The 25,266-nt window shown below is 70.5% G+C and overlaps 8 protein-coding genes across 8 annotated transcripts; 3 read left to right on the forward strand and 5 right to left on the reverse strand.

Annotated features, from left to right (window-relative positions):
- Positions 1-51: 51 nt before the first annotated feature.
- Positions 52-4,211, forward strand: MICPUCDRAFT_48449 (uncharacterized protein; the record flags this gene model as incomplete). The annotated part of the gene is made up of 2 exons (XM_003061966.1): positions 52-804; positions 981-4,211. 2 exons carry the CDS (start codon positions 52-54, stop codon positions 3,591-3,593), a joined length of 3,366 nt encoding a protein of 1,121 aa, XP_003062012.1. The 3' UTR covers positions 3,594-4,211.
- Positions 4,212-4,291: 80 nt separating this feature from the next.
- MICPUCDRAFT_21029 (uncharacterized protein) lies at positions 4,292-8,446 on the reverse strand (the record flags this gene model as incomplete). The annotated part of the gene is made up of 1 exon (XM_003062168.1): positions 4,292-8,446. One exon carries the CDS (start codon positions 8,444-8,446, stop codon positions 4,292-4,294), a length of 4,155 nt encoding a protein of 1,384 aa, XP_003062214.1.
- A 655-nt stretch (positions 8,447-9,101) lies between these two features.
- Positions 9,102-10,371, forward strand: MICPUCDRAFT_20932 (uncharacterized protein; the record flags this gene model as incomplete). The annotated part of the gene is made up of 3 exons (XM_003061967.1): positions 9,102-9,197; positions 9,391-9,570; positions 9,733-10,371. Coding segments are annotated over 3 exons (915 nt in total), but the record flags the coding sequence as incomplete, so codon positions are not given.
- Positions 10,372-10,544: 173 nt separating this feature from the next.
- MICPUCDRAFT_51818 (uncharacterized protein) lies at positions 10,545-14,812 on the reverse strand (the record flags this gene model as incomplete). Its single annotated transcript, XM_003062169.1, has 2 exons — positions 10,545-12,786; positions 12,966-14,812. The coding sequence occupies 2 exons, from the start codon at positions 14,810-14,812 to the stop codon at positions 10,545-10,547; spliced, it is 4,089 nt and encodes a 1,362-aa protein (XP_003062215.1).
- A 674-nt stretch (positions 14,813-15,486) lies between these two features.
- On the reverse strand, positions 15,487-15,972 carry MICPUCDRAFT_6556 (uncharacterized protein; the record flags this gene model as incomplete). The annotated part of the gene is made up of 1 exon (XM_003062170.1): positions 15,487-15,972. A coding segment is annotated over one exon (486 nt), but the record flags the coding sequence as incomplete, so codon positions are not given.
- A 1,481-nt stretch (positions 15,973-17,453) lies between these two features.
- MICPUCDRAFT_70096 (uncharacterized protein) lies at positions 17,454-19,530 on the reverse strand (the record flags this gene model as incomplete). Its single annotated transcript, XM_003062171.1, has 2 exons — positions 17,454-18,813; positions 19,027-19,530. Coding segments are annotated over 2 exons (1,864 nt in total), but the record flags the coding sequence as incomplete, so codon positions are not given.
- MICPUCDRAFT_48452 (uncharacterized protein) lies at positions 19,482-20,606 on the reverse strand. The gene is made up of 3 exons (XM_003062172.1): positions 20,591-20,606; positions 20,112-20,393; positions 19,482-19,940 (listed from the first exon to the last, which is right to left on the reverse strand). Exons 2-3 carry the CDS (start codon positions 20,289-20,291, stop codon positions 19,527-19,529), a joined length of 594 nt encoding a protein of 197 aa, XP_003062218.1. The 5' UTR covers positions 20,292-20,393; positions 20,591-20,606; the 3' UTR covers positions 19,482-19,526.
- Positions 20,607-21,670: 1,064 nt separating this feature from the next.
- On the forward strand, positions 21,671-24,564 carry MICPUCDRAFT_70099 (uncharacterized protein; the record flags this gene model as incomplete). The annotated part of the gene is made up of 2 exons (XM_003061968.1): positions 21,671-22,820; positions 23,056-24,564. Coding segments are annotated over 2 exons (2,659 nt in total), but the record flags the coding sequence as incomplete, so codon positions are not given.
- Between the last annotated feature and the right edge of the window lie 702 nt (positions 24,565-25,266).

Consider the following 25,266-nt stretch of genomic DNA (forward strand, 5'->3'; position numbering starts at 1 on the left):
CCGTCTCAGAGCCCGTCTCAGAGCGACGCGCCCGTCGACGCACGCCACGCGATGCCGTCGAAACGCTCGCCTAAGAAGACGATGGCGGCGTGGGTCAGCGACCTCGAGTCTCAGCCGCCCGCGCCGCCGAAGTCGCCGCCGCGCGCGCGGCGCGAGAAAGAATCATCGCGCGCGGGGGCGACGTCGTCGTCGTCCGTCGCGTCCGCGCGCCCGTCCGCGCTGACGAGCCCGGTGCGCGCGTCCCGCCCCGGCGGGTTCGCCGCCGCGGAGGCCGCCGCGGCCGCCGCGCAGACCGCGCACGAGGAAGAGAAGCGCGCGAGAGCGGCGCGGATCGAGGCGAACAAGAGGGACCTCGCCGCGCGGACGCGCCTCCCGCGAACTGGCGCGCCCCCGAAGGAGAGCGCCGCGTCGTCGACGCATCAAACCCAATCGAAGCGGCCGTCCGCGCCCGCCGCGGCGGCGTCGTCCCCCGCGAAGACGACGACGACGACGACGAAGACGAAGACGAAGCCGGCGCTCCCCCCGCGGTCGCCGACGAAGCCGTCCGCCCCCGTCGCCACGGTGACGCGCCACCCGGTGACGCGTTCCCCGGCGAAAAACAACGCGGACGGTCGTCGCGCGCCGTCTCCGGCGACGATCGCCTCCGACGCGCGCGCCGCCAACGTCCTGTGGGACCGCACCGCGCGCGCGATGCGAACCGCGCACGACGCGCTGGACGAGGCGGCGTTCGCGGTGTTGCACGACGGGCCGAACGTCGCGGCGGGGACGCCAGGATTCGGCGCCGGCGGCATCGGCGGCGGCGCGGTGAGAAGAGAACAAAATCGCTCCCCGCGCGCCCGCGTCGTCGTTCGTCGTTCGTCGAGGCGTTCTTCTCTTTCGCGCGCCGCGAACCGCACGTTTGTTTTGACACGTGGGAAGTGTGTGAACCAATCACGCGCTCGCATAACTGACACGTGTTGTCTTCCCTCGACCACGCGCAGGACCCGAAGTCGTCCCACGCCGCCGCCGCCGCCGTCAGCGGCGCGACGCGGAAAAAGATCGCGTCGCGCGCGGCGGTGAAAATTAAAGCCGCGAGGGACGAGCTGAACGACCTCTTCGCCGGGTTCAACGAACTCCGCAGGCACGGCGACGCGCTCGCGGACGCGCTCGCGCGAAGCGAGGGCGGGTACGCCGACGTCACGAAGCAGCTCGCGAGCGTCGCCGGATACGCCGAGGAGACGACGCGAGCGCTTCGAAAAAGCGCCAAGGAAAAAACCGACGTGTCCTCCGAGCTCGCGGAGACGAAAGCCGCGCTGGACCAAGCGAACAACCACGTCAAGCAGCTCACGCAGCGCGTGGATCTCGAGGCGACGAACGCGCGCGAGCTCGCGCGGTGGAAGGTGGAGGCTGCGGAGGGACGGAAGCACTCCGCCGCGTTCGAGGCGATGCGCGACGCCAACGCGCGGCACAAGGAGGCGGTGGCGAAGCTCACCGCGGATAACATGGTGTTTCTGACGCGAATGCGCGAGTCCGAGACGGAACTGAAGACGCTCAGGGAGGAGACCGCGGGGATGCGCGGGGAGGTGGAGGATAAGCGCGGCGTGTGGTTCGACCGCGCGAGGAAGGATGTCGAGCGGGTGGTGCAAAACGCGATGAAGAGGGCGGAGGACGCGGAAGCCGCGCTCGAGGCGGCGACGGGCGCGTCGGAACAGCGCGTCGAAGAGTGGACGAAGACGCTCGAGATGACGCGGACGAAGCTCGAAGAGACGCTGAAAGAGAACGACGCGCTCGCGATGAAAGCCGCGGAGGCGATGAACGCGGAGAGCGACGCCGCAGCGGCGTTGCGGCAGTCCGAGAGCGAACTTCGAGACGCCGTCGACCGCGCCTCGGAGAGCGCGCACGCGGCCAAGGCGGCGACGGACGCGATGGCGGCGGCGCGCGAGGAGCTCGGCGTGCTGCGGATGGAGCACCGCCGCGCGCGCGAGGAACTGCAACTCGCGGAGGGCACGGTGCGAGACAACGCGAAGGAGCTGAACAAGTGGAGGGCGGTCAACGAGGGCGTCATGCGATCGAAGAACGAGATGGAGTGGCGCATGCTGGAGATGCAAGCCGCGTTCGAACGCGCGGGGTTGTCGTTCATCCCGGGCGAAGGCGCGGGGTCGGGGTCGGGGTCGGGGTCGACGCCAGCGCCGGCGCTGAGCCCGCTGCCGCCGAGCCTTCATCGCACGCCCGAACCCGTCGTCGTCGCGGGCGGCGGCGGGTTCAAACGCGAACGCTCCAACCCGGAGCTCGAAGCCGCGATGCACCTTCGTCGGTCCGTCGTCGACCTCGGAGACGACGACGACGACGACGACGACGGTCGCGACGAGGCGATCAGCGAGACCGTCACGCCCGTGGGTTTGACCGCGCCGAGCGGCGTCGAGCGCGCCGCGAAGACGGCGTCGAAGACGGGCACGGCGGCGCCGTTGATTGGAAAGGCGACGACGAGGGGGGGGTACGGCGCCGCGAACAAGACGCCCGCGGTGAAGTCCCCGAAGAAATCCGCCGCCGCCGCCGTCGCCGCCGCCGCGGAGGAGGAGGAGGAGGATGTTCTGGAGAAGGCCAAGGAGCCGGAGAAGGCGAAGCCCGGGAGGAGAGGGCGCGGGAAGAACGTCGCGAAGGTTGTCCCGCCGCCGCAGCAGCCGTCGAAAAAGGAAAAGAAGGCGGCGGCGGCGAAGGAAGCCGCGCCCAAGAAGCAGAAGACGTCGCGAGACGACGGCAGCGAGAGCGAAGAGCCGCACCGTCCGTACCAGCGACTGCACGACGACGAGGCGGAGGCGGCGGGGAGCTCCCCCGGGCCGGAGTTCCCGCCGCTCGCCGCCGACGACGGCGACGGAGGCAAGAAGAAGAAGAAGAAGTATTCCGACGACGCGACGTCGCTGTCGCCGCCGCCGCCGAGCGGCGCCGCGAAGGGGATCAAATCCTCGCTCGCGCGCGCCGCCGCGTCCGCCGCCGCGTCCGTCGGCCGCGCCGCGTCCAACGCGTCATCGGAGACGAACGACGACGGCGATCTCTTCGGCGGCGGCGGCGGCGGCGCGCGTTCGTCGCCGAGCGCGGGCAGCGCCGACGCGGCGGCGGAGGCGCGCGAACGCGCGTGGATGGAGGCGACGATGGAGCGCGCGCGCCAAGCCGCGGGCGGCGGGTTCGTGAAACGCGTCAACGCGGCGAAGTGGGGCGGGGCCGACGACGACCTCGACGGTCACGCCGTCGTCGACGAGCGCGTGTTTCTCGAAGCCGCGGCGCGGACGACGCGCCGCCGCGCCGAGGAAGCCACGGCGACCGCGACCGCGACGGCCGCGCCCGCCGCCGCGCGCCCGGCGAGCGCGAGGTCCCTGGCGAGCGCGACGTCCTCCGAGGCGGCGCAGAGCGGCTTCGGGTGGATCGGCGGGCACCCCGGCGCGAGCGCGCACACGTCCGTCGCCGCGCTCGACGGCGGGGACACCTCGGACGAGGACCGTAGGGCGCTCGCGGAGGTGAGACTGCTTCCCGTACGACCCCGTTCGCGTGGTGCACGCCGTTCCTTGAGGACTTTTCTCGTCGCCACTCTTCACCCGCGCTTCCCTTTCAACGTTTGACCGGTAAGACGTTCGACTGACCGATCGCTTCACCCACGCAGGGCCGCGCGCCGCGCGTCCCGTATTTCGGCGGCTCGTCCTCCGACGACGAAAACGAAAACGACGACGGCGCCGCGATGAGCCCGCGCGGGCCGCGCGTGGACGCCGCGCGGCACGTCCCGGGGGTCGGGTTGCTGTCCAGCGGGAGAATCGGCGCGTCGTACGGCGCCGTGGACGAGGGCGGCGACGCCGGGGCGCGCGCGCGCGGCGGCGGCGGCGGCGGCGACGGCGTTCGATTCGCCAATGCGTTGCCGAATTTCGAGGGGCTCTCCCGGGACGAGATCGTCGCGCGCGCGATGTCGAACGTCGACGCCGCGATCGAGCTCGCGGAGCAGCGAAGACGCGAAGGCGGAGGGGACGGGCGGGAGGTCACGGGGTTCAGCTGGGCCGAAGCCGTGGAGAGGGAGCTCGGCGGCGGGAGCGGGAGCGGGAGCGGCGGCGGCGGTGGCGGAAACGGATCCGGAGGCGGCGGCCAAAAAGTCACCTTCTCCAACGCGTTGCCGCGGGTTCGATGAGCGCGGAGCGTCGATCGATCGAATCGCACGCTTCTTAGTTTTAAAAAATAATGATGTCATCCTCGTTGCAAAAGTCAGTTCAGTCGTACCCTAAACAGAACAGGAGCCGGTCGACGACGGACGGCGACGTTCGAGCTTCTCGTTTTACTTCGCCTTGTTCTTCTCCGCCCACGTCCGGGCGTTTTGGAACATCCTCAACCACGGCCCCGGCCCGTTGGCGTCTATCCCCGCGTCTTCCGGCGCCCACGGCATCTGCCACCCGAGGAACGCGCGCTCGGGGTGCGGCATCATCGCGAGGTGTCGCCCGTCCTTCGAGCACAGACCCGCGATCCCGCGCTCGCTGCCGTTGGGATTGAGCGGATACCGCGTCGTCGCCTCTCCGTCGGCGTCGACGTAGCGAATCGGCGCCTGCCCTCCGGCGACGATGTCGTCCACGCGCGAGGCGTCCGGGAACTTGACCTTCCCCTCCCCGTGCGCGATCCAGATGCCGATCTTCGAGCCTTGCATGCCGTCGAGCATCACCGCGGGGGTGTCGGCGTCCACGCCGACGGTGACCCAACGCGATTCGAACCTTCCGCTGTCGTTGTGAATGAAACGCGGTTGCTTCTCGTCCGACGTCTGTCCCAACCCGCCCTCCGCGGGGACGAACCCGAGCAGCGCCATGAGCTGGCAGCCGTTGCACACGCCCAGCGAGAACGTGTCCTCGCGGTCGTAGAACGCCTGGAACTGCTCCCACAGAGCGTCGTTAAAGCGGATGCTCCCGGCCCAGCCCTTGGCGCTGTCGAGGACGTCGGCGTAGGAGAAGCCGCCGACGAAGACGATCCCCTGGAAGTCCTCGAGCTTCACCTTCCCGTCGAGGAGGTCCGACATCGTGACGTCCCACGGGCACATCCCCGCGGTGTAGATCGCCGCCGCCATCTCGCGGTCGCCGTTGCTGCCCTCCTCGCGCAAGATGGCCACCTTGACCTTCTCATCCGCGGGTTTAGCGAGAATCTCGTCGGGGGTCTTCTCCGGCTGGTACGTGAGACGCCACTTCGGCACCTTCCGCTCTCTCAGCCCACCCTGCTCCGCCGCGACCGTGGCCTCGGAGGATTGCATGCGCTCGAGAAGGAAGCTCGTGTGCTCCCACGCGTCGCGGAAGTCCGCGACCGCGCCCGCGACGACCGCCTCGCCGCCGTCGGCGACGGCGACGGAGACCATCCCGTCGTCCGTCACGTCGCCGATCGCGCGGCACGTCACCCCCGCGGCGGCGTACGCCTTCGCGACGTGGTCCACGTTGTCGGGCGCGATCTCGAGGATAATCGCGAGCTCCTCCGCGAACATCGCGGCGAGGTCGGAGTCGTCGGAGTCGTCGTCTCCGGACCCGCGCGGCAGCGTCGCGTTGACGCCGACGTCGGGGCGCGGAAACGCCATCTCCGCCAGCGCGACGACGACGCCGCCGTCGCTGACGTCGTGCCCCGCGCTGATCTTCCGCTCCCTGACGAGGTCCTGCGTCGTCTCCCACGCCGCCTTGAAGTACGCGCGGTCGTCCATGTCCGGCGCGACGTCGCCCATCTGGTCGTACGCCTGCGCGAGCGCGGAGCCGCCGAGCCGCCGCCGCCCCGCCGCGCTCGCGAACTCCACGAGGAAGAGCTTCCCCGAACCCGGAAGCTTCAGATCCGGGGTCACCGTCTTGGTGATGTCCGGCACGGTGACGTACCCGGACATGACCACCGAGCCGGGCGCCTTGACGACCTCGCCGTCGGCGCGCGCGGCCATGGACAGCGAGTCCTTGCCGCCGTCGATCGCCACGTCCAGGTCGTTCATCGCGTCGCACAACGCGACGCACGCGTCAAACATGTGCGCGCCGTCGCCGGGCAACTTCGCCGCGTACATCCAGTTCCCGGAGTACTTGACGTCCCTCAGCCCGGACGTGCACGCGAAGACGAGGTTCGTGAGCGACTCGCCGAGGGACATGCGCGCCATCGCGCCGGGGTTTACCATGCCCTTGATTGGCTGCTCGCCGATGCACGTCGCGCCGCCGGTGGTTCCGAAATGCGTCTGGGAGATGACCGCGACGTCCGCGATGGGGATCTGCAGCGGGCCGACGCACTGCTGCTGCGCGACGAGGCCGGTGACGCTGCGGTCCACCTTCGTGGTGAGGAAGCGCTTGGAGCAGACGCTCGGGAGGCGAAGCACGCGATCGAGCGCGGCCATCGCGGTATTCCCGGCGGGGAGCGCCACGGGGTCGTTCTCGAACGTCGCGCGCTTCAAGTCGTACGTCTTCTTAGGCATGTCTCCGAGCACCTTCTCGAGGTCGAGGTCCTCCGGCGTCGGCGACCCCGGCGGGGCGGTCGGGTCCACGAGCTTCACGCGGCCGCTGCCGTCGATGCTGCCGAGGACGCTGAACGGGCACCGCTCGCGCGCGCAGATGCGCTCGATCACCGGAAGCGACTCGGGGGCGATCAACATCGCGGAGTTTTCTTGATACTCCGCGCCCCAAATCTCGAGCACGCTCAGCGTCGCGTCCCCGAGCTTCACCGCGCGAATGTCCAGCGTGCCGCCCTTGGGGTAGATGAGCTCCTTGCACACGTTGCAATTCCCGCCCGCGCCCTGGTCGTGGATGCTCAAGATCGGGTTGTCGCCCTCGAGCTCGACGCACGCCTTGACGACGCGGTTGAGCTTGTTTGACATCTCCGCGTCGCCGCGTTGCACCGCGTTGAAGTCCAGGTCCGCGTTCGCCTCGTCCTCGCCGCCAGCCTTGGACGACGCCGCGCCGCCGCCCATGCCGATCCTGTACGCGGGGCCGCCGATCTTCACGACGAGCATCCCGACGTCGCCCTCGGTCTTCTCCAAGTTCGCGTGGTCGATCTGTCCGAAACCGCCGCTGAACATGATGGGCTTGATCCACTCCCTTCGCTCGCCGTTCTTGAGCCGCGACCCGAACGAGCGGCAGTACCCCGCGATGAGCGGCTCGCCAAACTTATTCCCGTAGTCCGACGCGCCGTTGGACGCGTCGACGAGGATCTGCAGCGGCGGCGCGAGGTTCGACGGGTACTTGAAATCATCCGCCTCGTGCGCGGCGACGTTATCCGGAATTCGAAGGTTCCCCACGCAGTATCCCGCGGTACCCGCGGTGAGCAGCGAGCCGATCCCGGTCGCGTGCGTGTCGCGCATGCGCCCGCCCGCGCCCGTCTCCGCGCCCGGGTACGGCGCGACCCCGGACGGGAAGTTGTGCGTCTCCGCGGTGAGGAGCAGGTCCAGATCCACCCGTCGCGGCGCGAGCGGCGACGGCGCGCCCGCGGATGTCGGGCGCAGCGGCGCGTTCACGTACCCCCGGATGGCGCTCGAGTTGTCCTTGAACGCGATCGTGGAGTTGTGCCCGCGCTCGCCCGCGATCGTGTCTTTGACCATCTTGAACAGCGAGCCGGGCTGCGGCACGCCGTCGACGATGAGGTTCCCGCCGAAGAACCAGTGCCTCGAGTGCTCCGAGTTGGACTGGCCCATGTCGAAGAGCTCCACGTTCGTCGGGTCTCGCCCGATGTCGTCGCGGAACAGCGTGAGGTAGTAGTCGAAGTCTTCCTCGTCGAACGCGAGGCCCATCTCTTTATCCACCTTCTCCAGCGCCGCGCGGCCTTCGCTCAGCACGGGGACGGTGTACACTTCCTCCGGCTTGGCGTCTGTGGTAAACGTCGCCAAGGGCTCGTCGTAGACGCACTCCGTCATGCGGTCGTGCACGATGCTCGCGAACGCCATCTTCTGCGCGTCGGATAACGCCTGCGCGTCGTCCGTTAAGTTCAACTGGAAGCGCCGCGAGCGCTCCAGGCGCGTGACCTTCCCGAGGCCGGTGTTGGCGCACACGCCGACGGCGTTGGTGGACCACGCCGACTGAAACGCGAGGCGAGGGCCAACTTCGATGGCGCGATCGGCGCGAAGCGTCGACGCGTCCGCGAACAGGTCCGGCTCGAACGTCTCGCGCAGGAGCCATACGAGCGTCTCGAGCTCTCTCGGCGTCAGCGCGGACGTGACCTCGACGTTGAAGCACTGCTCCGTCGCGATCGACGCGAGCGCGCCCGCGATGGCGGGCAGCGCGTTCGCTCTGCGCGTCAGCGTGGCGGCGGCCTCGTCGCTCAGGAACGGGCGACGGAAGAGCTGAATGACCTCGCGCTTCGTCCCCGCGGAGGGAGACGACGCGTCCGCGGGCTCGGAGACGACCGCGCGGACGGGCGGCGCGGAGACGCGCCCGCGGCGCGAGATCACGCGAGATCCGCGTCGCGCCGCGCGGATTGGGGGCGCGAGCGCGGCGCGCGAGGCGATCATCGCGTGCTGCGTCGCGCTCTTCATCTTTTGTGTTTTTTCTTTCCCTTCTTCGCGATCGAGCGCGGGGTGGCGACGGTGCGCGCGACGGTCGCGATGGAGCCGCGGGGTGACGTGCAGGTCGTGACGCGAGGCGGGGGGACCGCTTCGCGATGCCTGCCGACCGTGTATCCGGCGCGGCGAGGAGTGATGAGAGGGACGGCGGCGGGGCTTTGATCAACACTTTGAATTTTTTTTGAGTGCATTTTTTGGGCGCCGATACCAGCGCGTTGGATCGTTGGCACACCTTTTTGTAGAGACGTCCGCGGAGAGCCACAGGGCCACAGAGCCACACCCCCTTGGCGCGGGCGCCCGGCGCCATGGACAAGCTCAAGCACAAGGTGCACAGCGCCTACAAGGTTCGCACGCCGCGCGCGTCCCGTCCGCCCGACGTTCCTCGCCATCCCGCGACCGCGTCCGTCCGCGCGCGCGAGATCCCGTCGTCGGAGAAAACAACGGTGGATGAAATGAAAAGACGCGCCGCGCGGCAGGCAGCGCGCGCGGTTCGACCCGTGGGCCCGCGAACTCGCTCGTCCATCCATCCATCCATCGCGCGCCTCCGCGTCTCTCTTCTCACTCACGCTCTCTCTCTCTCTCCGTCGTCGTCGCGTCGCAGGGCGTCGCGGAGCAGCTCATGCCGGCGATGACCAAGTCCGCGTTCGCGGAGAAGGGCGTCGTCACCCCCGAGGAGTTCATCGTCGCGGGCGATTTCCTCGTCTCTCAGGCGCGTTCTATACACTGGTCCCCATACGACCGCGTCGGCGTGGTGGACGCCGATCCTTAAGGACTTTGCCCGGCGCATCTCTCCGCCCACCCCTCGCGTTCAATCCCCGACCTCGACGCCTTTCAACTCCAACTGACGCCTTTCAACTCCACCCCGACGTTCGCTCGCATGGAACGGCCCTCAGTGCCCGACGTGGTCGTGGCAGGGCGGCGACGAGAAGCACGCGCGGTCGCACCTCCCGCGCGACAAGCAGTTCCTCGTCACGCGGAACGTCCCGTGCGCGATGCGCGCGGCGGCGATGGAGGAGTACGCGGGGAAGGAGGTGCACCTGGACGGCGACGACGAAGGGTGGGTCGCCGCGGGGGTGGGCGGCGGCGGGAAGGGGAAGCGCCAGCTGGCGGGCGGCGCGGCGGGCGGCGGCGAGGACGAGGAGGACGACGTCGCGGACATGGACGCGCACATGGCGAAGTTGACGACGACGAGCGAAGACGCGCGCGATGCCGACGAGAAGAAGAAGGAGGAGGAGGAGAGCGGCGGGGGGGAGGACGCGTCGAGAGACGACGACGACGCGGACGCCGCGGCGAAAGCGAAAGCCGGAGGATCCGCCGCCGCCGCGAAGAGAGACGACGACGACGACAGCGACGGGGACATCCCCGACATGGACGACTTCGTCGACCTCGGCGCGGAGGAGGAGGAAGACGACGCGTCCGCGGCGGCGCCGCGTCGTGGAATCGCGGATTCGGACGCGGAACTTTTCTCCGCCGCGGGCGCGACGACGGCGGCGACGAAAAATCCCGCGGACAACATCCTCAAGACGCGAACGTACGACCTCAGCATCACGTACGATAAGTACTACCAAACCCCGCGGGTGTGGCTCAGCGGGTACGACGAGCACCGATCCGTGCTCCCGCCGAAGAAGACGCTGGAGGACGTCAGCGCGGAGCACGCGAAGAAGACGGTGACGATAGATCCGCACCCGCACACGGGCGCGCCCGCGGCGTCGATTCACCCGTGTAAACACGCGCCGGTGATGAAAAAGCTGATGGACGCGACGGCGCGCGCGGGAGGGGGGACGCCCAAGGTGGAGCACTACCTGCTCGTGTTCTTGAAGTTCATCGCGAGCGTGGTGCCGACGATCGAGTACGACTACACGCTCTCGATTTGATCGACGACGCGAGCGAACGCAGCATTTTTTGACGACGAAAGAGAGCGCGACGCCGATGGAGTCGATGGAGTCGATAGAGTTGTAACAACACACGCGCGGTCCATCGGGGTTCCTCCGCGCGCGCGACGCGACGTCTCCGCGTCTCCGCGTCTCTCGCCTCGCTTCGATTCGCTTCACTTCTTCTTGCCCTTCGCGCCGCGGCCGGCTTTGCCGCCTCGCGCGGCCGCCCTGCCCCGTCCCCGTCCGCCGCGGCCGCCTCTTCCCGCGGCTTTGCCTCGCGTCGCGGGTTTCTTCTTCTCCTCCTCGGCTTCGGCTTCGGCTTCGGCTTCGACTTCCTCCTCCTCCGCGTTTTCCTCCTCGGCGACTTTTTCCTCTTTCTCTTTCTCCTCCGCCGCGGGCGTCTCGGGCGCTTCTTCGGACCCTGGCGCGTCGTCAGACTCCTCGGGCGCCGCTGTCTCCCTCGCCGCGGGCTTCTTCGAGCGCTCCTCCTCTTTTTCTTCCTCTTTTTCTTCCTCCTTCTTCTCCTTCTCGTCCGCAGCCGCCGGCTTCGGCTTCGGCTCTTTCTCCTCTTTCGGCTCTTTCGGCTCTTTCTCCACTTTCTCCTCTTTCTCCTCCGCCTCCGCCTTCGCCTTCTCCTTCTCCTTCGACGCGTTCTTCAGCGTCGTCTTCTCCATCACCTCCTTGATCATGTCGCGCGCCTTCTCCACGTCCGCGTCCGTCGCGCCGTGCGCCGTCACGGATTTCTTCTCGTTGTCCACCTCGAGACGGCATTTACTTTTTCGCGTCAAATTCTTGATCACCACGCCGCGCGTGCCGATGATCGCGCCGAGTAACGCGCCGCACTCGACCGTCGTCTGACACGGCTCGTCGCCACTCGGAGTCCGATAACTCGGCGGGGTTTTCGTTTTTTCTTCCGCGGTTTTCGTTTTTTCTTCCGCGGCGGGGGGCTCGTCCGCGGCGGGCTCGTCCGCGTCGTCGTCGTCGTCTTCGTCGTCGGCGGCGCCGTCGCCGCCGCCCTCTTCCCTCTTCGCCGGCGCGCCCGAAGACACCCTCAACTCCGCGGGGATCTCCCCGCCCGCCATCAGCGCGTCGAACGCGCGCTGGATCACGTCGAACTTCCGCTTCCCGAGCTCGTCGCGCGCGATCGCGGAGACGATCTTCGCCGCGGCGGTGAGCGCCTTGGCGTCGGAGCCGATCAGCTTGATCTCCTTCGTCTTGTTCAGCGGATTGAGCCGCACGCCGGTGACCTTGTGCACCGCGAGCAACGTCTGCTTGTTCTTGCCGATGACGCGGCCCATGCCCTCCCTCCCGCCCGGGTCGATCGTGAGCTCGCGAATCTCTTTGCCAGTCTCTTTGCCAGTCTCTTTGCCAGTCTCTTTGCGCCCGCGGCCCGCGGACTTGAGGACGTCTTCCATCGTCGGCTCCGGGAGGTTGAATCGCTTCGCGCGCGCGACGAGCTTCTCGAGCTCCGCCTGAAGCGCGTCGTCCGCGGGCGTCGCCGCCGGCGCGTCGCCGCCGTTGCCGTCGGCGTCGGCGTCGTTCGTCTTCGGCTTCTTCACGTCGTTCGCCGCCTTCTCCTCGCGGACGCGTTTCAGCTGCCCTCGAAGATCCCCGCCGACGGGGACGCGCGCTTCGCCGCCCGGATGGTTCCCTCCTCCTCCTCCTCCACCTCCTCCTCCTCTGTCGGGTCCGCGGTCTTCCCATCGCCATTCCCCGGGGACGTCCCACCTCCCTCGCAGCCCCTCGATCCCGCGGTCGCGCATGATGACCTCGATCCTCGCGCGCGCGTCCTCCACCGCGGACCGCCGCCCGCTGATCGCCACGGTGGTCTTATCCTTCATGCAGTCCACCTTCGCGCCCGTCTCCTCCTCGATGCGCTTCACGTTCGAGCCCTTCGCGCCGACGACGAGGCCGTTGTTCCCGCGCGTGTCCATGATCCACGACGGCTCGGACGGGTCGCGGTCGGTCGCGCGCGCGTCGCGAAGCGCGTCCCTCGCGCGCGGCGGCGGGTCGCGGTAGTCCCCGCCGGGGCCGGGGCCGCCCGCCGGGGGCGGTCGGTCGCGGTCGTCGAACCGACCGCGCGGCTCGCCGAGTCGGTCGTCGAAGCGATCGCCGCGCGGCGGCGGTCGGTCAACAAACCCGGGCTCGCGCCGGTCGTCGAAGCGATCGCGATCGCGGTCGCGGTCGTAGCGGTCGCGATCGCGATCGAAGTCGCCGCCGCCGCGCGGCGGCGGCGAGCGCGAGCGCGGCCGCGGCCCACCCGCCCCCCCGCTGCCGAACCGGTCGCGCGACGGCGGGCGGTCGTACGGCGCGAGCGGCGACGATCGTCGACGCGGCGGCGAGCGCCCGCGCGGGGGAGGGGCGCCGCGGTCCCATCCCCCGCCGGGCGGTCCGTTGGGCGGCAGCGGCGGCTGCCTGTCGCGATCGAACCGAGGAGTTCAAAGGCGTCAGAAACGGAGTTGAAAGGCGTCGAGGTGTGTCGGGATTGAAAGCGAGGGACCCTGGGCGGAGAGACGCGCCGGGAAAAGTCCTTAAGGATCGGCGTTCACCACGCCGACGCGGTCGTATGGGGACCAGTGTGAGATAGAACGCACCTCCGATCCCTCGGGGGCGGCGGTCCTCCTCCTCCTCCGCGGTCGCCGCGGTCGTCCCACCCGCTTCTCCCGAACGCCGCGGGCGGCGGCCCGCCGCCGCCTCGTCCTCCCGGCGGCTGCCTCACGTCGTCCCTGAACCCGCCGCCGTCGCCCAGTTCTCGGTCGTCGTGCTCTCGGAACGCCCGCTCGATCGCGCGGCGCACCGTCGCGACGTCCTTCACGCGCGGCGGCGGAGGGCCCGTCCTCGCGCGCGCGCACGCTTCGCACGCGTCGACGTACTCGTCCCACTCCCTCTGGCTCGGCTCGCTGTTGCTTATCACCCCCAAGCTGTGCGGCCTCTCCGCGACGCGCGCGGTCTGGCCGTCGATGAGTCGCAGCACCGGTTGCGTCGCGGAGTTCGCAGGGTCGTTCGGTCCCGCCGGCGCGCCGCCGGCGAGCTCCGCGACTTGGTACTGCCCGCCGCCGACGCCGACGCGGACGATCGCGCCGCGGCAGTCGCGCAGCGCGTCCATGGCGAACCGGACGTCCGCGTCGAGACCGGCGCCGAAGCCGGGGCCTTCCGGGCCCGCCGCGCAGAGCGCGTGGACGCGGCCGCGCGAGAGGAAAATTTGGCAGCCGTCGCGCAGCGTCGCGGGGGCGGACCCGACGTCGTCCCTGCGATCCCACGACTCTCTCGGCGGCGGGTGGCCGCCGTTTCCGCCGCGGTAGTCGCGCGGCGGCGAGCGCCCGCGCGGGCCCGGGCCGCCGCGCCACGCGGAGCCGTCGCGCGGGGGGGAGTACGACCGACCGCCGGGCCCTTGAGGCCCTTGGTGGTATCCCTGCCCCTGGTATCCCGGCCCCGGCCCCGGTCCCGGTCCAGCACCCCGCGGCCCCGCGCCTCCTCCTCCCCCGGGAGGGCCGCCGAACCCGGTCGCCCCCTGTGCGCTGTCGTTCCTGGGACGCTGCCTCGGCGGCGACCGGTGCCGAGGCGGGCTCCGCTCGCGTCCTGGGCCGCGTTCTTCGCGCGACGGCGGCGACGCGTGCGCGCGTTTGCCGCGGCGAGGCGCGTCGTCCGCTTCTTCCTCCTCCTCCTCCGCGTCGTCGTCGTAGTCGTCCTTCGTCAGCGTCACGGCCGCGTACTCGATCTGGACGACGGGTGCCGCGGGCGTCGGCGAGCGCGAGCGCATCATGTCCGAGCCCACGGGGGAGCCGAGCGCGGAGCCGAGGAGGTCGTCGTCGTCGTCGTCGTCCGCGGCGGCGGCGGCGGCGGCGGCGGCGGCGGCGGCGGCGGCGGCGGCGCGCGCCTTCTCCTCTCGCTCCCTCTCCGCCTCCGCCTCCGCGCGCTTCTTCTCTTCCGCTTCCTTCTCGCGCGCGAGTCTGACGGAGACGGGCTCCTCCGGTTCGGGGGACGGCGAGCGCGCGGGGCCCCACCCGTCGCCGGCTTTTCCCCCGGCGGCTTTTTCCGTCGCATCGCCATCGGCATCCTCCGCCTCGTCGTCCTGCTCCGCGATCGGCGCGTCTCCCGCGCCCGCGCCCTCCTTAAACAGCCGCGCGTGCTTCCTCGGATCGAACGGCAGGTGCGCGACCCCCGCGGGGTGCCCACCCGGGACCTCCATCCCCTTGAGCAGCGCGAGCGCGGACGCCGCGGGCGGCGACGAGAACTCGACCGCGGCGACGCGGTACGTCGTCGCGCCGCCCCCTCGGCCTCGGCTCGACGACTCCACGCCCAAGGTGACGCTCGCGACCTCGCCCGCGCTGCACGACGCGAAGAGCGCTCTCACCGCGTTCGCGTTCGCGTCGATCGGGAGACCGCGCGCGAGGACCGTGCGCGCGGGATCGAGCGCCTTGACGTCGTCCGCGGCGCCCATCGTTCACGGCCCCGAACGATCCGCGAGGTTGATCGATGAATGAAGCGCGCCGACGAATGAATGCGCGATGAAAGCGAACGCGCGGCCGTCGCGGGACGGACGATCGGCGCGTTCTCGCCGCGGATCGATCGCGCGGGTGCGCCGCGCGCGCTTCGGGCTCGATCGAGCGGGCGTGCGGTTCGCGCGATCGACGTGTGATCGCGACCGCGGACTTCGCGGCGCGTCGACTGCGCGCGATCCGATCGCGGCGCCCGAACGAGAGCTGACGCCGGCGGAGACTGGAGACGGACAGTCGGTTCGACGAGACTGGCATGCATGGGTGCACGGCGGAAAAATAATAATCGTGTCGCAGCACCCTCCGGAGAAGGCTCGAGAGGGAAGGTCGCATCGCGTTCGTCGTTCGCTTAAAAGCGCTATTCTTCGTCGTCCTCGTCGTCGTCGTCTAGACGTCGTCGTCCCCAACGTCCGCGCCGCGCCGCCCCCCGCCGTCGTCCGTCGACGACGCGACTCAAGGTCGCGCGCTCCCTTCCTCCGCGTCGTCGCTCGCGTCACAGCTTCTCGAGCTCCGCCTTCAGCTCGTCGAAGAGCTTATCCAACCGCGCCTTCCTCTCCCCGGTCGCGCCCTCGCACCACTCCTTCCTCACCGGCCCCAGCAGCCGCTCCTTCCGCTCCCGGAAGTGCGCGCGTATCGCCTCCGCGAACGGCGCGGGCGGCTTTTTCAGCTGATCGATCATCGCGCATCGTAACGCGTGCTCGCGAATCGCCGCGTTGTACTGACTCGACTGCCGGTCGCCCTCCGGCGTGCCGATCGTGCGCTCGTACCCCGGCTCGTTGAAGTACGGCTGCGCGCACAGGATCAAGGACTGTATCGACACGATGACTTGGAGCATCGTGCTGCTCGCGGCGTCCCACGTCTCGCCCTTCGCGCCGGACCACGTCCCCAGGAGCGAGAGGCAGACTTTGCCGTCCTTGTAGAGATTCGGGTTGAACCGCACGCGGCCGCCGCCGGTGGTTCGGAACTTCACCAGCGGCGCGGAGGTCGGGTACGACGACGGGAAGAACGCGTCGAAGAGAAACGCGCCGCAGTCGTACGGCGTGTCCTCGGGCCCGGTGATGAGGATCGTCCACTGCACCGCGCGGCGTTCGTCCACGCGCACGAGCGCGGAGGAGGATCGCGACAGCGGCAGCGTGCTCGCGAGGCCGGCGAGCTCGCGCGCCACGCGGGAGATGTGCGGGCCGTTCTTCAAGTCCGCGCGCGCTTCCGCGTCGTACGCGTGCGCGCTGCCGGCGATGGGCGAGGCGTCGAAGACGTGCGGGCGGAGCGCGTCGCGGTAGCGCGCCTCCGCGGCGGCGTCCGCTGAGGCGTCGTCGGTCTTCGCGGCGGCGGCGCCGCCGCCGTGGCCCGCGCACGCCTCGGGGTCGCCGCCGCCGCCGCCGCCGCGCGTCTTGCGCTTGCCGCCGCCTTTCGCGGCGGCGGACGATGACGTGGGCGCGGACGCGCCGGGCCCCGCGCCGGGGCCCGCGCCGGTCTTCCTCGCCGGCGTCGTCTCGAGCGTCCGCGCGGTCTCCACCGCGGCGGCGACGGCGGCGCCAGTCTTCAAAATCAGCCTCGCGATCTCCGCGTCGCCCATCTCCGCGGCTTCGGCGTCCGTCGCGGTCTTCTTCGTCGCCGCGGCGGCGACGACCGCGGGCTTCTTTCCGCCGCGAGCACCCGCCGCCGGCGCCTTCGACTTCGTCTTCGCCGCGCCCGTCGCCGCCGTCTCGTCCGCCGTCTCCGTCTTCGCCGCGGAGCCCTCGGCGCCCTCCACCGTTCGCAAAAACATCCTCGCCTGCTTCGTCACGTCCTCGAACGTCTCCGAGAGCCCGCGCGTGCGCGGTAACACGTCCGCGCACGGCGACTCCGCGAGCGCCGTCGTCGTGTGCATGAGCGCCGCGTAGTAACTCGCCCTGGCGACGACATCCATGAACGCGCAGCCTCTCAGCTCTCGAGCGAGAAACGCGGCGAGGGAGGACTGTCGCACCGCGCCCTCGATGGCGTCGGCGCGCGCTTTGGACGTCGTCGTCGACGCCGGCGCCGCCGCGGGCGGCGTCGCGTTCGCGCACGCGGCGGCGGCCTTGCCCTTGCCGCCCTTCTTGGACTTGGACGGCGTGCGCTTCGAGGAGGACGCGGGCGCAGCCGCGGCCACCGCGGCGGCGTCCCACCCGCCGCCGCCGTTCATCGCGCGAATCAAGCTCGTCGCCTCGACGAGCAACGTCTGCACCGCGAGATCCTCCGCCGCCTGCGCGGTCTTCGCCGCGTGCGCGTCCCAGTGCTGCTGACCGCCGCCGCCGTCCCCGCCGCTGCCGGTCGACGCGCTCTCGCGCTTATCGAACCCAAACCCGGTGCCCTTCGCCCACAGCGTGGACGACTTCGCAGCCGCCGCCTTCTCTTTCCCCGCCGAGCCGCCGCCGCCGCCGCCGACCTTCGCGGCGGCGTCCGCGCGCTCCTTCTCCGCCCTCGCCTTATCCCCGCCGCTGAGCACCGCGGCGAAGTCCGGCACGGTCTCGGTCGCGCCGCCGTTCCCGCTCCCGCCGCCGGACGCGCCCCCCGCTTCGGCGTCCATCGCGTCCTCTCTCGCGTACAACGCCGCGAATTTCGGCGGAAGCAAATCCTCCGAGCCGCCGCCGCCGCCGCCGCCGCACGACGCCAGCCTCGCGAGCGCGAGCTCGAGCTTGGACTGGTCGTCGTCGTACGCGCCCCCGGGGAACCTTCGGTCGTCGTTCATCTCGCTCGCGAGGTCCACGCGCGCGAACCTCTCGAGGAACGTCCGCAGATGCTCGATCACGCTCGAGATGGGACGAAACGGCTGCCAGTTTCGGAGACGCAGCCGCGGGTGCGCGATCACGGCGCCGGGGACGACGCCGGACAGCTTCGGGCGCACGAGGCTCACGCGCGGGGGGTAGAACGGATACAGATCCGCCTTGAAGTGCAGCTTCAGATGCACGTGCGAGTACCCGTTCACCGCGTCGAGAAGCTCCAGATCTTGCCGCATCCCCGACCCGGGGGAGAACCCGCGGCACTTGAACTGAGGGTCGAGGGTCCGCGCGTGGCGACAGACGGCGGGGTGGGCGGAGTCGAAAGGCGTCAGAAGCGGAGTCGAAAGGCGTCGCGATGTGTCGGGATGATTGAAAGCGAGAAACCCTGGGCGGAGAGAAGAGTCGTAAAGTCCGTCCTCGAGGAACGGCGCGCGCCGCGCCAACGGAATCGTATGGGGACCAGTGCGTGTGGTAACAAAACGCGCCTGCACGTCCCACTCGTACACGTCGTATTCCACCGCGTCAACGTGCAACGCGGGGTCGAGCCGCTCCTGCAGCGCGAACAGCTCCGAGGACAACCGCGCGAACGCCCCCTTATCTGTGAATATCTGCGCGCGAGCAGCCTGCTTCATATCACACGTCATCTCCCCCCGCGTCTCCTCGGACGCGAGGGACTTTTGCTGCACGCGACGTTCCTCGCGTTCTACGCACTTGCGCTTGTTTTGATACAGCCGCGTGAGCTGGTCCGAGTTGAGTTCGTTGTCCTCGGGAAGCGCGCCGTCGGAGTCGTTCCCGTCGTCCGCGTCGTTACCGTGAGCGTCTGAGCCGTATTCGTCGTCGTCGTCGCTGTCGGGCCACCCCTCGCCGTCGGAGGCGGAGGCGTCGTCGTCGTTCTCCGCCGGCGTCGCCCGCGCGTCCGTCGCCGCCGCCGCCGTCGTCGCCTCCGCCGTCGCAGTCCTTCCCTCGGGCATCGACTCGCGGTTCCGGTCCGGCGTCTCCGTCGGCAGCGCGACGCTGCCGCACGCGTCGAGCAGCTCGCGCATCGCGTCTCGCACCCCGAACGCGTCGCCGAGGAGCCGCGCGACGTCGAACACCGTGAGCGTCTTACCTCGCCACGCCTGCAGGGCGGCGTTGAGGGTGCCAAGATTCGTCTCGTCCGCGGGCTCGTCCGACGTAGCCATCGCGCTGCCTTTCGGGTAGCCGTCCTGTCGCGGTGAGGTGGGGGTGGGGCCCGGCGATGGAGGGAGGGCACGCGCGAGGAGGGCGTCAGCGCGGGGGGGGCGCGGCGGCGAGGGCGGCGATGGCGGCGGTCGTCGCCGCGCGATCGCATCGCGCGAGGGTGAGCGGGGGAGCGCGCGCGAGGAGAGAGAGACGAGGAGACGAGGGCGCGCGCGGGGGGGGGGGGGGGGCGCACGCGCCTCGAAGATGACCGTCACCGCCCTTCGCGGCTCCATCGTCAGCGCGACGCACACGCCGTCGTCGTCGACGTCCACGAGCGTGAGCGCGGCGCCGGACGCGACGGACTCGATCCCCGCGGCGAGGGACGCGCAGTCCGCGCGAAGCGCGGACGGAGACATCGCGTCTCTGTCCAGCTGTGCGCTGCGCTTCTTCTTCTTCGCTTCGCCGCGCGCGAGGAGATCCGCGCGGGGGCGCGGTCGACGCGGACGGCGGGCGTCGCGGCGGTCGGACGCCCGCGCGCGCGTCGCCGTCCGAACGCGCGGGGCGGTCGTGCGAGTTCGCTCGCGCGTCTCCTCCGCGCGGCGTCGTCGTCGCTCTCGCGCGTCGGCGCGCGCGGACAGGAAGTGCGAGCACGTGCTCGCTGCCCGGCAGCTGGAAAGGGTTGATCCGACCGACCGACGAATGCGAATGCGCGATATGATATTTTCGACGTTGTTAGCAGCTCTCGCGTCCTCCGTCGTCATAACTCTACCTTGCTCTCTACGCCGACGTCCGCCGCGCCCCCCGCGGCGCTCATCGTCGCCTTCTCCCGCTTCTTCTTCTTCTTCGACGACGACGACGACCCCACGATCGTCACGCCGTCTTCCAACGCCGAGTCCTCCGCCTCCCGCTCGCGCGCCCGCCGCGCCTCGTCCTCCTCCATCGCAATCGCGCCTCGCTTCGCGCCCTCCGGGTCCAACTCCGCCATCAACGCCACGCCGCTCTTCGGCACGGGCAGCGGCAGCCGCTTGCCGTCGACCGCGGCCGGGTCCGGGACTTGACCGCGCATCTTCTGCGCCACCTTCGCCAGCTTGACCGGGTCCGCGGCTTCGCACGTATCGAACTTGGTCGCCGTCTTGTACTTCGTCACCGGGTCGTAGAGCATCAGGACCACCTGCGACGACGACGCGCGACGCGGACGATGACGTGGACGGATGCGATTGGTGAGCGCGTTCGGACGCGATGGAGGGAGGGTTTCGATTGGTCGGGAGGGGATCGATTGATTCGCGATGAGGAAAGAAACGAAACGAAACGAAAGGAGTTCGCGGTCGGTCGCGGTGCCCACCTCGCCCTTCGCGATCATCGCCGCGACGGCTTTGATCTCGCCCCCCTTCGTCCCCGCCTCCTCGCTCGACGTCAGTCCGATCCCCAACAGCGCCTCCGTGTCCGCGGCGTTCGACCCGGCGGGCACCAAGACGTAGATCGGCGCGATTTCCCCCGCGAACGTGGTCCCGACGTAGTTCATCCCCTTATCGATTTGTCCCTCGAGAAACCCCGGCGCGTCCTCCCTCGCGAACGCGTAGAGGTGCGGGAGAAAATTGTTCACAGCGAGCCGGCCGCGGAGCGCCTCGGGGTCGTTCCGTACGAGCGAGGATATCGGGGTGGAGTTGAAAGGCGTCAGAAGCGGAGTTGAAAGGCGTCGAGGTGTGTCGGGATTGAAAGCGAGGGACCCTGGGCGGAGAGAGACGCCGGAAAAAGTCCTTAAGGATCGGCGTTCACCACGCCGACGGGGTCGTATGGGGACCAGTGTGAGATAGAACGCGCCTCCGCTTTGGGCGCGCGGTCCGACGGCATCGGCGGGAACTTGACGTACGCGGGCACGAGCATCCGGAACGCCTCGCGGATGATCTGGGCGGATTCGAACGGCATGATCTTCCTCTTCGTGTCGCGCGCGTATTCTGGTCGAAGCGCGGATCCGGGTTCGGAAGACGCGGATCCGGAATCGACCGCCGCGTCGACGTCGTCGATCTCCGCGAAGAGCGACGCGACGTAAATTTTACCCGTCTCTCTCCGCGGCGGAAACGATTTCGAGTCCAGAAGCTGCGCGATCCCGCCCGCCAGCGGGGGCTCGGGCACGCCCGCCGCGATCGTGATCGACTTGGCGATCTTTATCCAGTCCGCGTCGCGCATCCCGAGCGCGCTCCTCGTCGGCGCGGACTTGGATTTCGATTTCGATTTCGATTTCGTTTCGTCGCGCTTTTTCTTCTTCCCCGGAAGGCGCTCGCCGTGCGCGATCTCGGCTCTTCCCGTGGGGTAGGGCATCGCGGTGACGACGTACGCCTGCGCGCTCGCGGCGCCGCGCGCGTACACGCCGGAGTACAGCACGAAGACGACGTCGAGGTCCCTGCGGAAGAGGAGGCGTCGAAGCGAGGAAGGACGGAAGGGAGGGAGGAAGGAAGGTCGGATTGGATTCGGGCTTTTTGGAGCGACGGGCGCGGTGCCGATCGCGCGCCGTCGTCGCGCGCGATTCCCCGCGCGCGCCGACCGACGATCGATCGATCGGATCGCCGACGCACCTCTCCGCGAACGTGTCCTCCGCGATCTGGCAGTGCCTGCGCTCGAGCGCGCGCGACTTCCCCGGCCTGTCTCTCGGTATCGCGCACACGACGATCAGCTCGTGGTCCGCCTCCGCGCGAAGGAACGCCTCGAAGTCGTCCTCCGTCTGCACCTCCTCCATCGCGCGCGCGCCCTCGGGGCGGAGCGCGGAGAGGAGGAGGACGAGGACGAGGGAGAGCGCTTGGACCGAGGGCGCGAGAGAGAGGCGTCGCATGATGTCGCCGCGCCGAAGACGCGACGCGCGCCGAAGACGCGACCGCGCGGGGGGCGCGATCGGTGTGATGAGTGATGACCCCGCGGCGCGGCGATCCGGCGTCGTCGTCGTCGCGCTCAAGTCTGTTTCGACCTCGTCAGCAAGCGCGCAGAATCGGCGGCGATTGCCCTCCTCCTCCGCTCTCCTCACTCGGCGCGGCGCGGCCGACGGACGGGATGTCGTCCACGCCGCCGGTCGTCCGCGTGGACGAGCGCGCGAGCATCATGGGCGAGGAGTGGCTGTCCAGACCTCGCGGCGGCGGCGCGTCGTCCCCCGGACGCGACGACGCGTCGAGCGACCGCGCGGGGGGCCACCACGGCCACGCGTCGTCGGGAGGGTCATCGATGGCGGTCTCGTCGCACTCCCCGCCGGACCGCGAGCAGCGCGCGCGTCTGGACAAGGCGGCGCTCGAGGCGAGCGGCGGCGTGTGGCTCGGGCTGCTGCGCCTCAGCGACGACCCGTGGTCGCGAGGCGGCGCGTCGTCGAAGGACGGCGGCGGGAAAGGCGGCGGCGGGCGCGGCGCGTCGGGCGACTCGCGCCGCTCGCCGCCGCGCTCGCCGCGCGGCGCGCGCAACACGGGGGATCCTAGCATCGAGGGGCACTCGAGCCGGGAGGGTTCGATGTCCGACGACGGCAGCGGCGCGTCCGACGGCGGGCACCCGGAGGTGACGATGGACGAGAACGTCTCCCCGGGCAGCGGCGGCGGTAGCGGCGGTAGCGGCAGCGGCGGGCGCGAGTCCGCGCTGACGCGCTTCGGAGGAAGCGTCAGCGTGAGCGGATCCGCGAGCGCGCATCGGATTCCTCCTCCTCTGCCGCTGCAATCCCCCGCGTCCTCCGCCGGCGGCATCGACAGCGCGGGCGAGGAAGAAGAGGGCGTCGGCGCGATCGGCCCGCACGCGCACGCGACGACGCGGGGCATGGACCATCGCTCGGACACGCACGACGAGTGCGCCACCATCGGCGAGGCGGACGACGAGGGCGGGGATGGGCGCGGCCGCGGTGGACGCGGCCGCGGTGGACGCGGCCGCGGCGCGGCTGAGCGAAGAGGCTCCCACAGCGGTCCCTCGTCCGCGTCGCGCCAGTCCGGATCGGGGCGCCGAAGGATCGTGCGCAGAGTCGACCGGACGCGCGGGGGGGGTGCGGGGCACGGGCACGGCCACCACCACCACCTCGCGGCGAGCTCAGGCGCGTTTTGTTCTTCTAGCGCCACGCGGGTCCCCGTTCTGTACACTGGTCCCCATAGGACCGCGTCGGCGTGGTGAACGCCGATCCTTAACGACTTTGCCCGGCGAATCTCTCCGCCCAGGGTCCCTCGCTTTCAATCCCGACGCACCTCGACGCCCGCCTTTCAACGCCAACTGACGCCTTTCGACTCCACCCCGACGTCGCTTCGTTCGTCGCATGGAATCGCCCTCATCAGACGGCCGCGGGTCGAGAGGGAGAGACGGAAGACGAAGAGACGGCCACGGCGGCGGCAACGTCCGGCGGTCCCCCCCCGCGGCGGCGCTCACCTGCCACCTCGTCGCGCGCGCGCCGCCGACGGACGTCGGCATCCCCGGCGCGAGCGGCGGCGAGGGCGTCGCGCGCGCCGCCGCCGCCGGCGCGGCGATGCCGCCCGTCGCGGAGGCGAGCGTCGTGCGCGCGCGCGGGCCCGGGTGGCCGGACGCGTGGAACCCTGTGGCGTTGCTGCGCGTGTTTCCGTCGTCGAGCGCGCCGAAGGAGGTGGAGGCGTTCGACGCGCTCGTCGCCGCGCTGACGCCGCGGAGCGCCGTGGGGGAGAAGAAGATGTCCACGAAGGACGACGGCGACGCAGACGCGGACGCGGACGCGGACGCGACGACGGACGCCGTGGGGGGCGGCGACGGCGACGAGGAGAGCTCGCCGCCGCGCGGGGTGCGACGGAGCCCTCGCGGAAAGGCTGCGGCGGCGGCGAAAGCCGCGGCGGCGGCGGCGAGGGAGGCGGAAGAGGCGGCGGCGGCGGTCGCGGCGGTCGCGGCGAAGCGAGAGACGAAGCGAGAGACGAAACCGGCGGCGGCGACCGCGTCGGCGGCGGCGTCCGACGCGGACGACACCGTCAGCGTCCACAGCGGCGGGAGCATGGCGGAGGACGTGAGCGACGTCTTGTGCGCGGCGAGGGTGGAGCTCGAGGGCGGGTACGTCGCGTTCATCGTCAGCGACGAGCTCCTTCCGTCGGACGTGCGCGCGAAAGTCGGCGCGAAGGAGAAGGAGAAGGAGCCGGCGGCGGCGGCGACGCGCGATAAGACGGCGACGGCGACGAAGGACGCCGTCTTATCCGCCGCGGACGAAAAGGGCGGATCGGTATCGGCATCGGGAGTCGTCGAGATCCGCGAGATCCCTTCCCCTCACGCTCCGAAGACGGCGGGTCCCGCGGCGGCGCCTCACGTCAAGAGAAAGTTCAAGCCTTCGATGCGGAAGCCGCCACCCCAACGCCGCCCCCTGTGGGTCATCGTTCAGAGCGACGAGCCGACGGCGCCGCCGGAGGCGCTCTCCGCGGTGCCCACGCCTGACGTGCAGCCGACGAGAGGCATCTTGCGGCACCGGCACTCCAAACCCGGCGGCGGCGGGTCCTCCGGCGGGTCCCACCCGCCCGGGCACGTCGCCGGCGGCGCGCTCCTCGACTCCTCCAGAGCGCACGCGGCAGCCTCGGACTGGGCCGCGCTCGCGGCGACGACGTCGTCCCCCGGGCGGTCGCCGACGCGCGACGGGTCCGAGTCGTTCCCGCCGTCGGAGGACGAGTTCGACATGTCTCGCGACCGACCGTTGTCCTTCTCCGACGACATCGACATCGGCGGGTCCTCGCCGGACATCCACAGCGGCGCGAGCTCCGGCGAGAGCAGCGGCGACGAGGGCAGCGACGGCGGGATGGACATGGACCTCCACGACCCGCTCTCGACGACCGCCGCGTCCGCGCGCGGCGGGCGGGGGTGGCTGTCGCGGGTGCGGGAGACGACGCCGCTGGCGCTGTCGCCGCCGGCGCGCGCGGACGCGGACTCGCCGCGTCCGTCGTCGCTGCGACTTGGGGGCGTGGGCGTGGGCGACGGGGGCGACAGCGTGGGCGAGCCGACGGCCGACGGCGTCGGCGTCGTCGCCGTCGCGCTTCCGAGCGGCCCGGGGTCCTCCGTCGGCGTCGGCGTCGGCGTCGGCGTCGACGCGGCGGATGCGAAAAAAACCGTCTCAGCGACGCCGCGGTCGCCGCCGGTGCCGCTCGACGGGCTGCGTTTCGGCCTCCTCGGGTTCGACGTGACGCACCCGCACGTGCAACACTTGCTCGCGATGGCGGAAGCGCGCGGGGCGCTGTTCATGACGCATCCGACGCCGGAGTCGGTGGATCTCATCGTCGTGCATCCGCCGTTTTTGCCCATGCTCGGGTCTCCCGCGTTGCCGTTCACGGTGTCCGAGTTTTTGCGACGACGCAGCGTGCGGTTCGCGCTCGGCCTGCGGCACTTGGAGCTGTGCCTGGAGCAAAACCGGCGTCTCGACCCGCGGAGGGAAACCCTGGAGGTGTTCCCCGCGGGCGTGCTCCTCGTCGTGGACGAGAGCGCGCTGCTGTCCAGCGACGGCGTCATCGAACGCCTCGCGAAGCTGTTGGGGCAAGCCGCGGCGGCGGCGG

This window comes from Micromonas pusilla (assembly GCF_000151265.4).
Source record: "Micromonas pusilla CCMP1545 genomic scaffold MICPUCscaffold_11, whole genome shotgun sequence".
NCBI lineage: Eukaryota > Viridiplantae > Chlorophyta > Mamiellophyceae > Mamiellales > Mamiellaceae > Micromonas > Micromonas pusilla.

Coding starts and splice junctions, on each gene's coding strand:
- MICPUCDRAFT_48452 (XM_003062172.1), bottom strand. CDS start 20,291: ATGAACTACGTCGGGACCACGTTCGCGGGGGAAATCGCGCCGATCTAC. Junction 19,941..20,111: donor CGATGATCGCGAAGGGCGAG/GTGGGCACCGCG, acceptor TCGTCGTCGCAG/GTGGTCCTGATGCTCTACGA.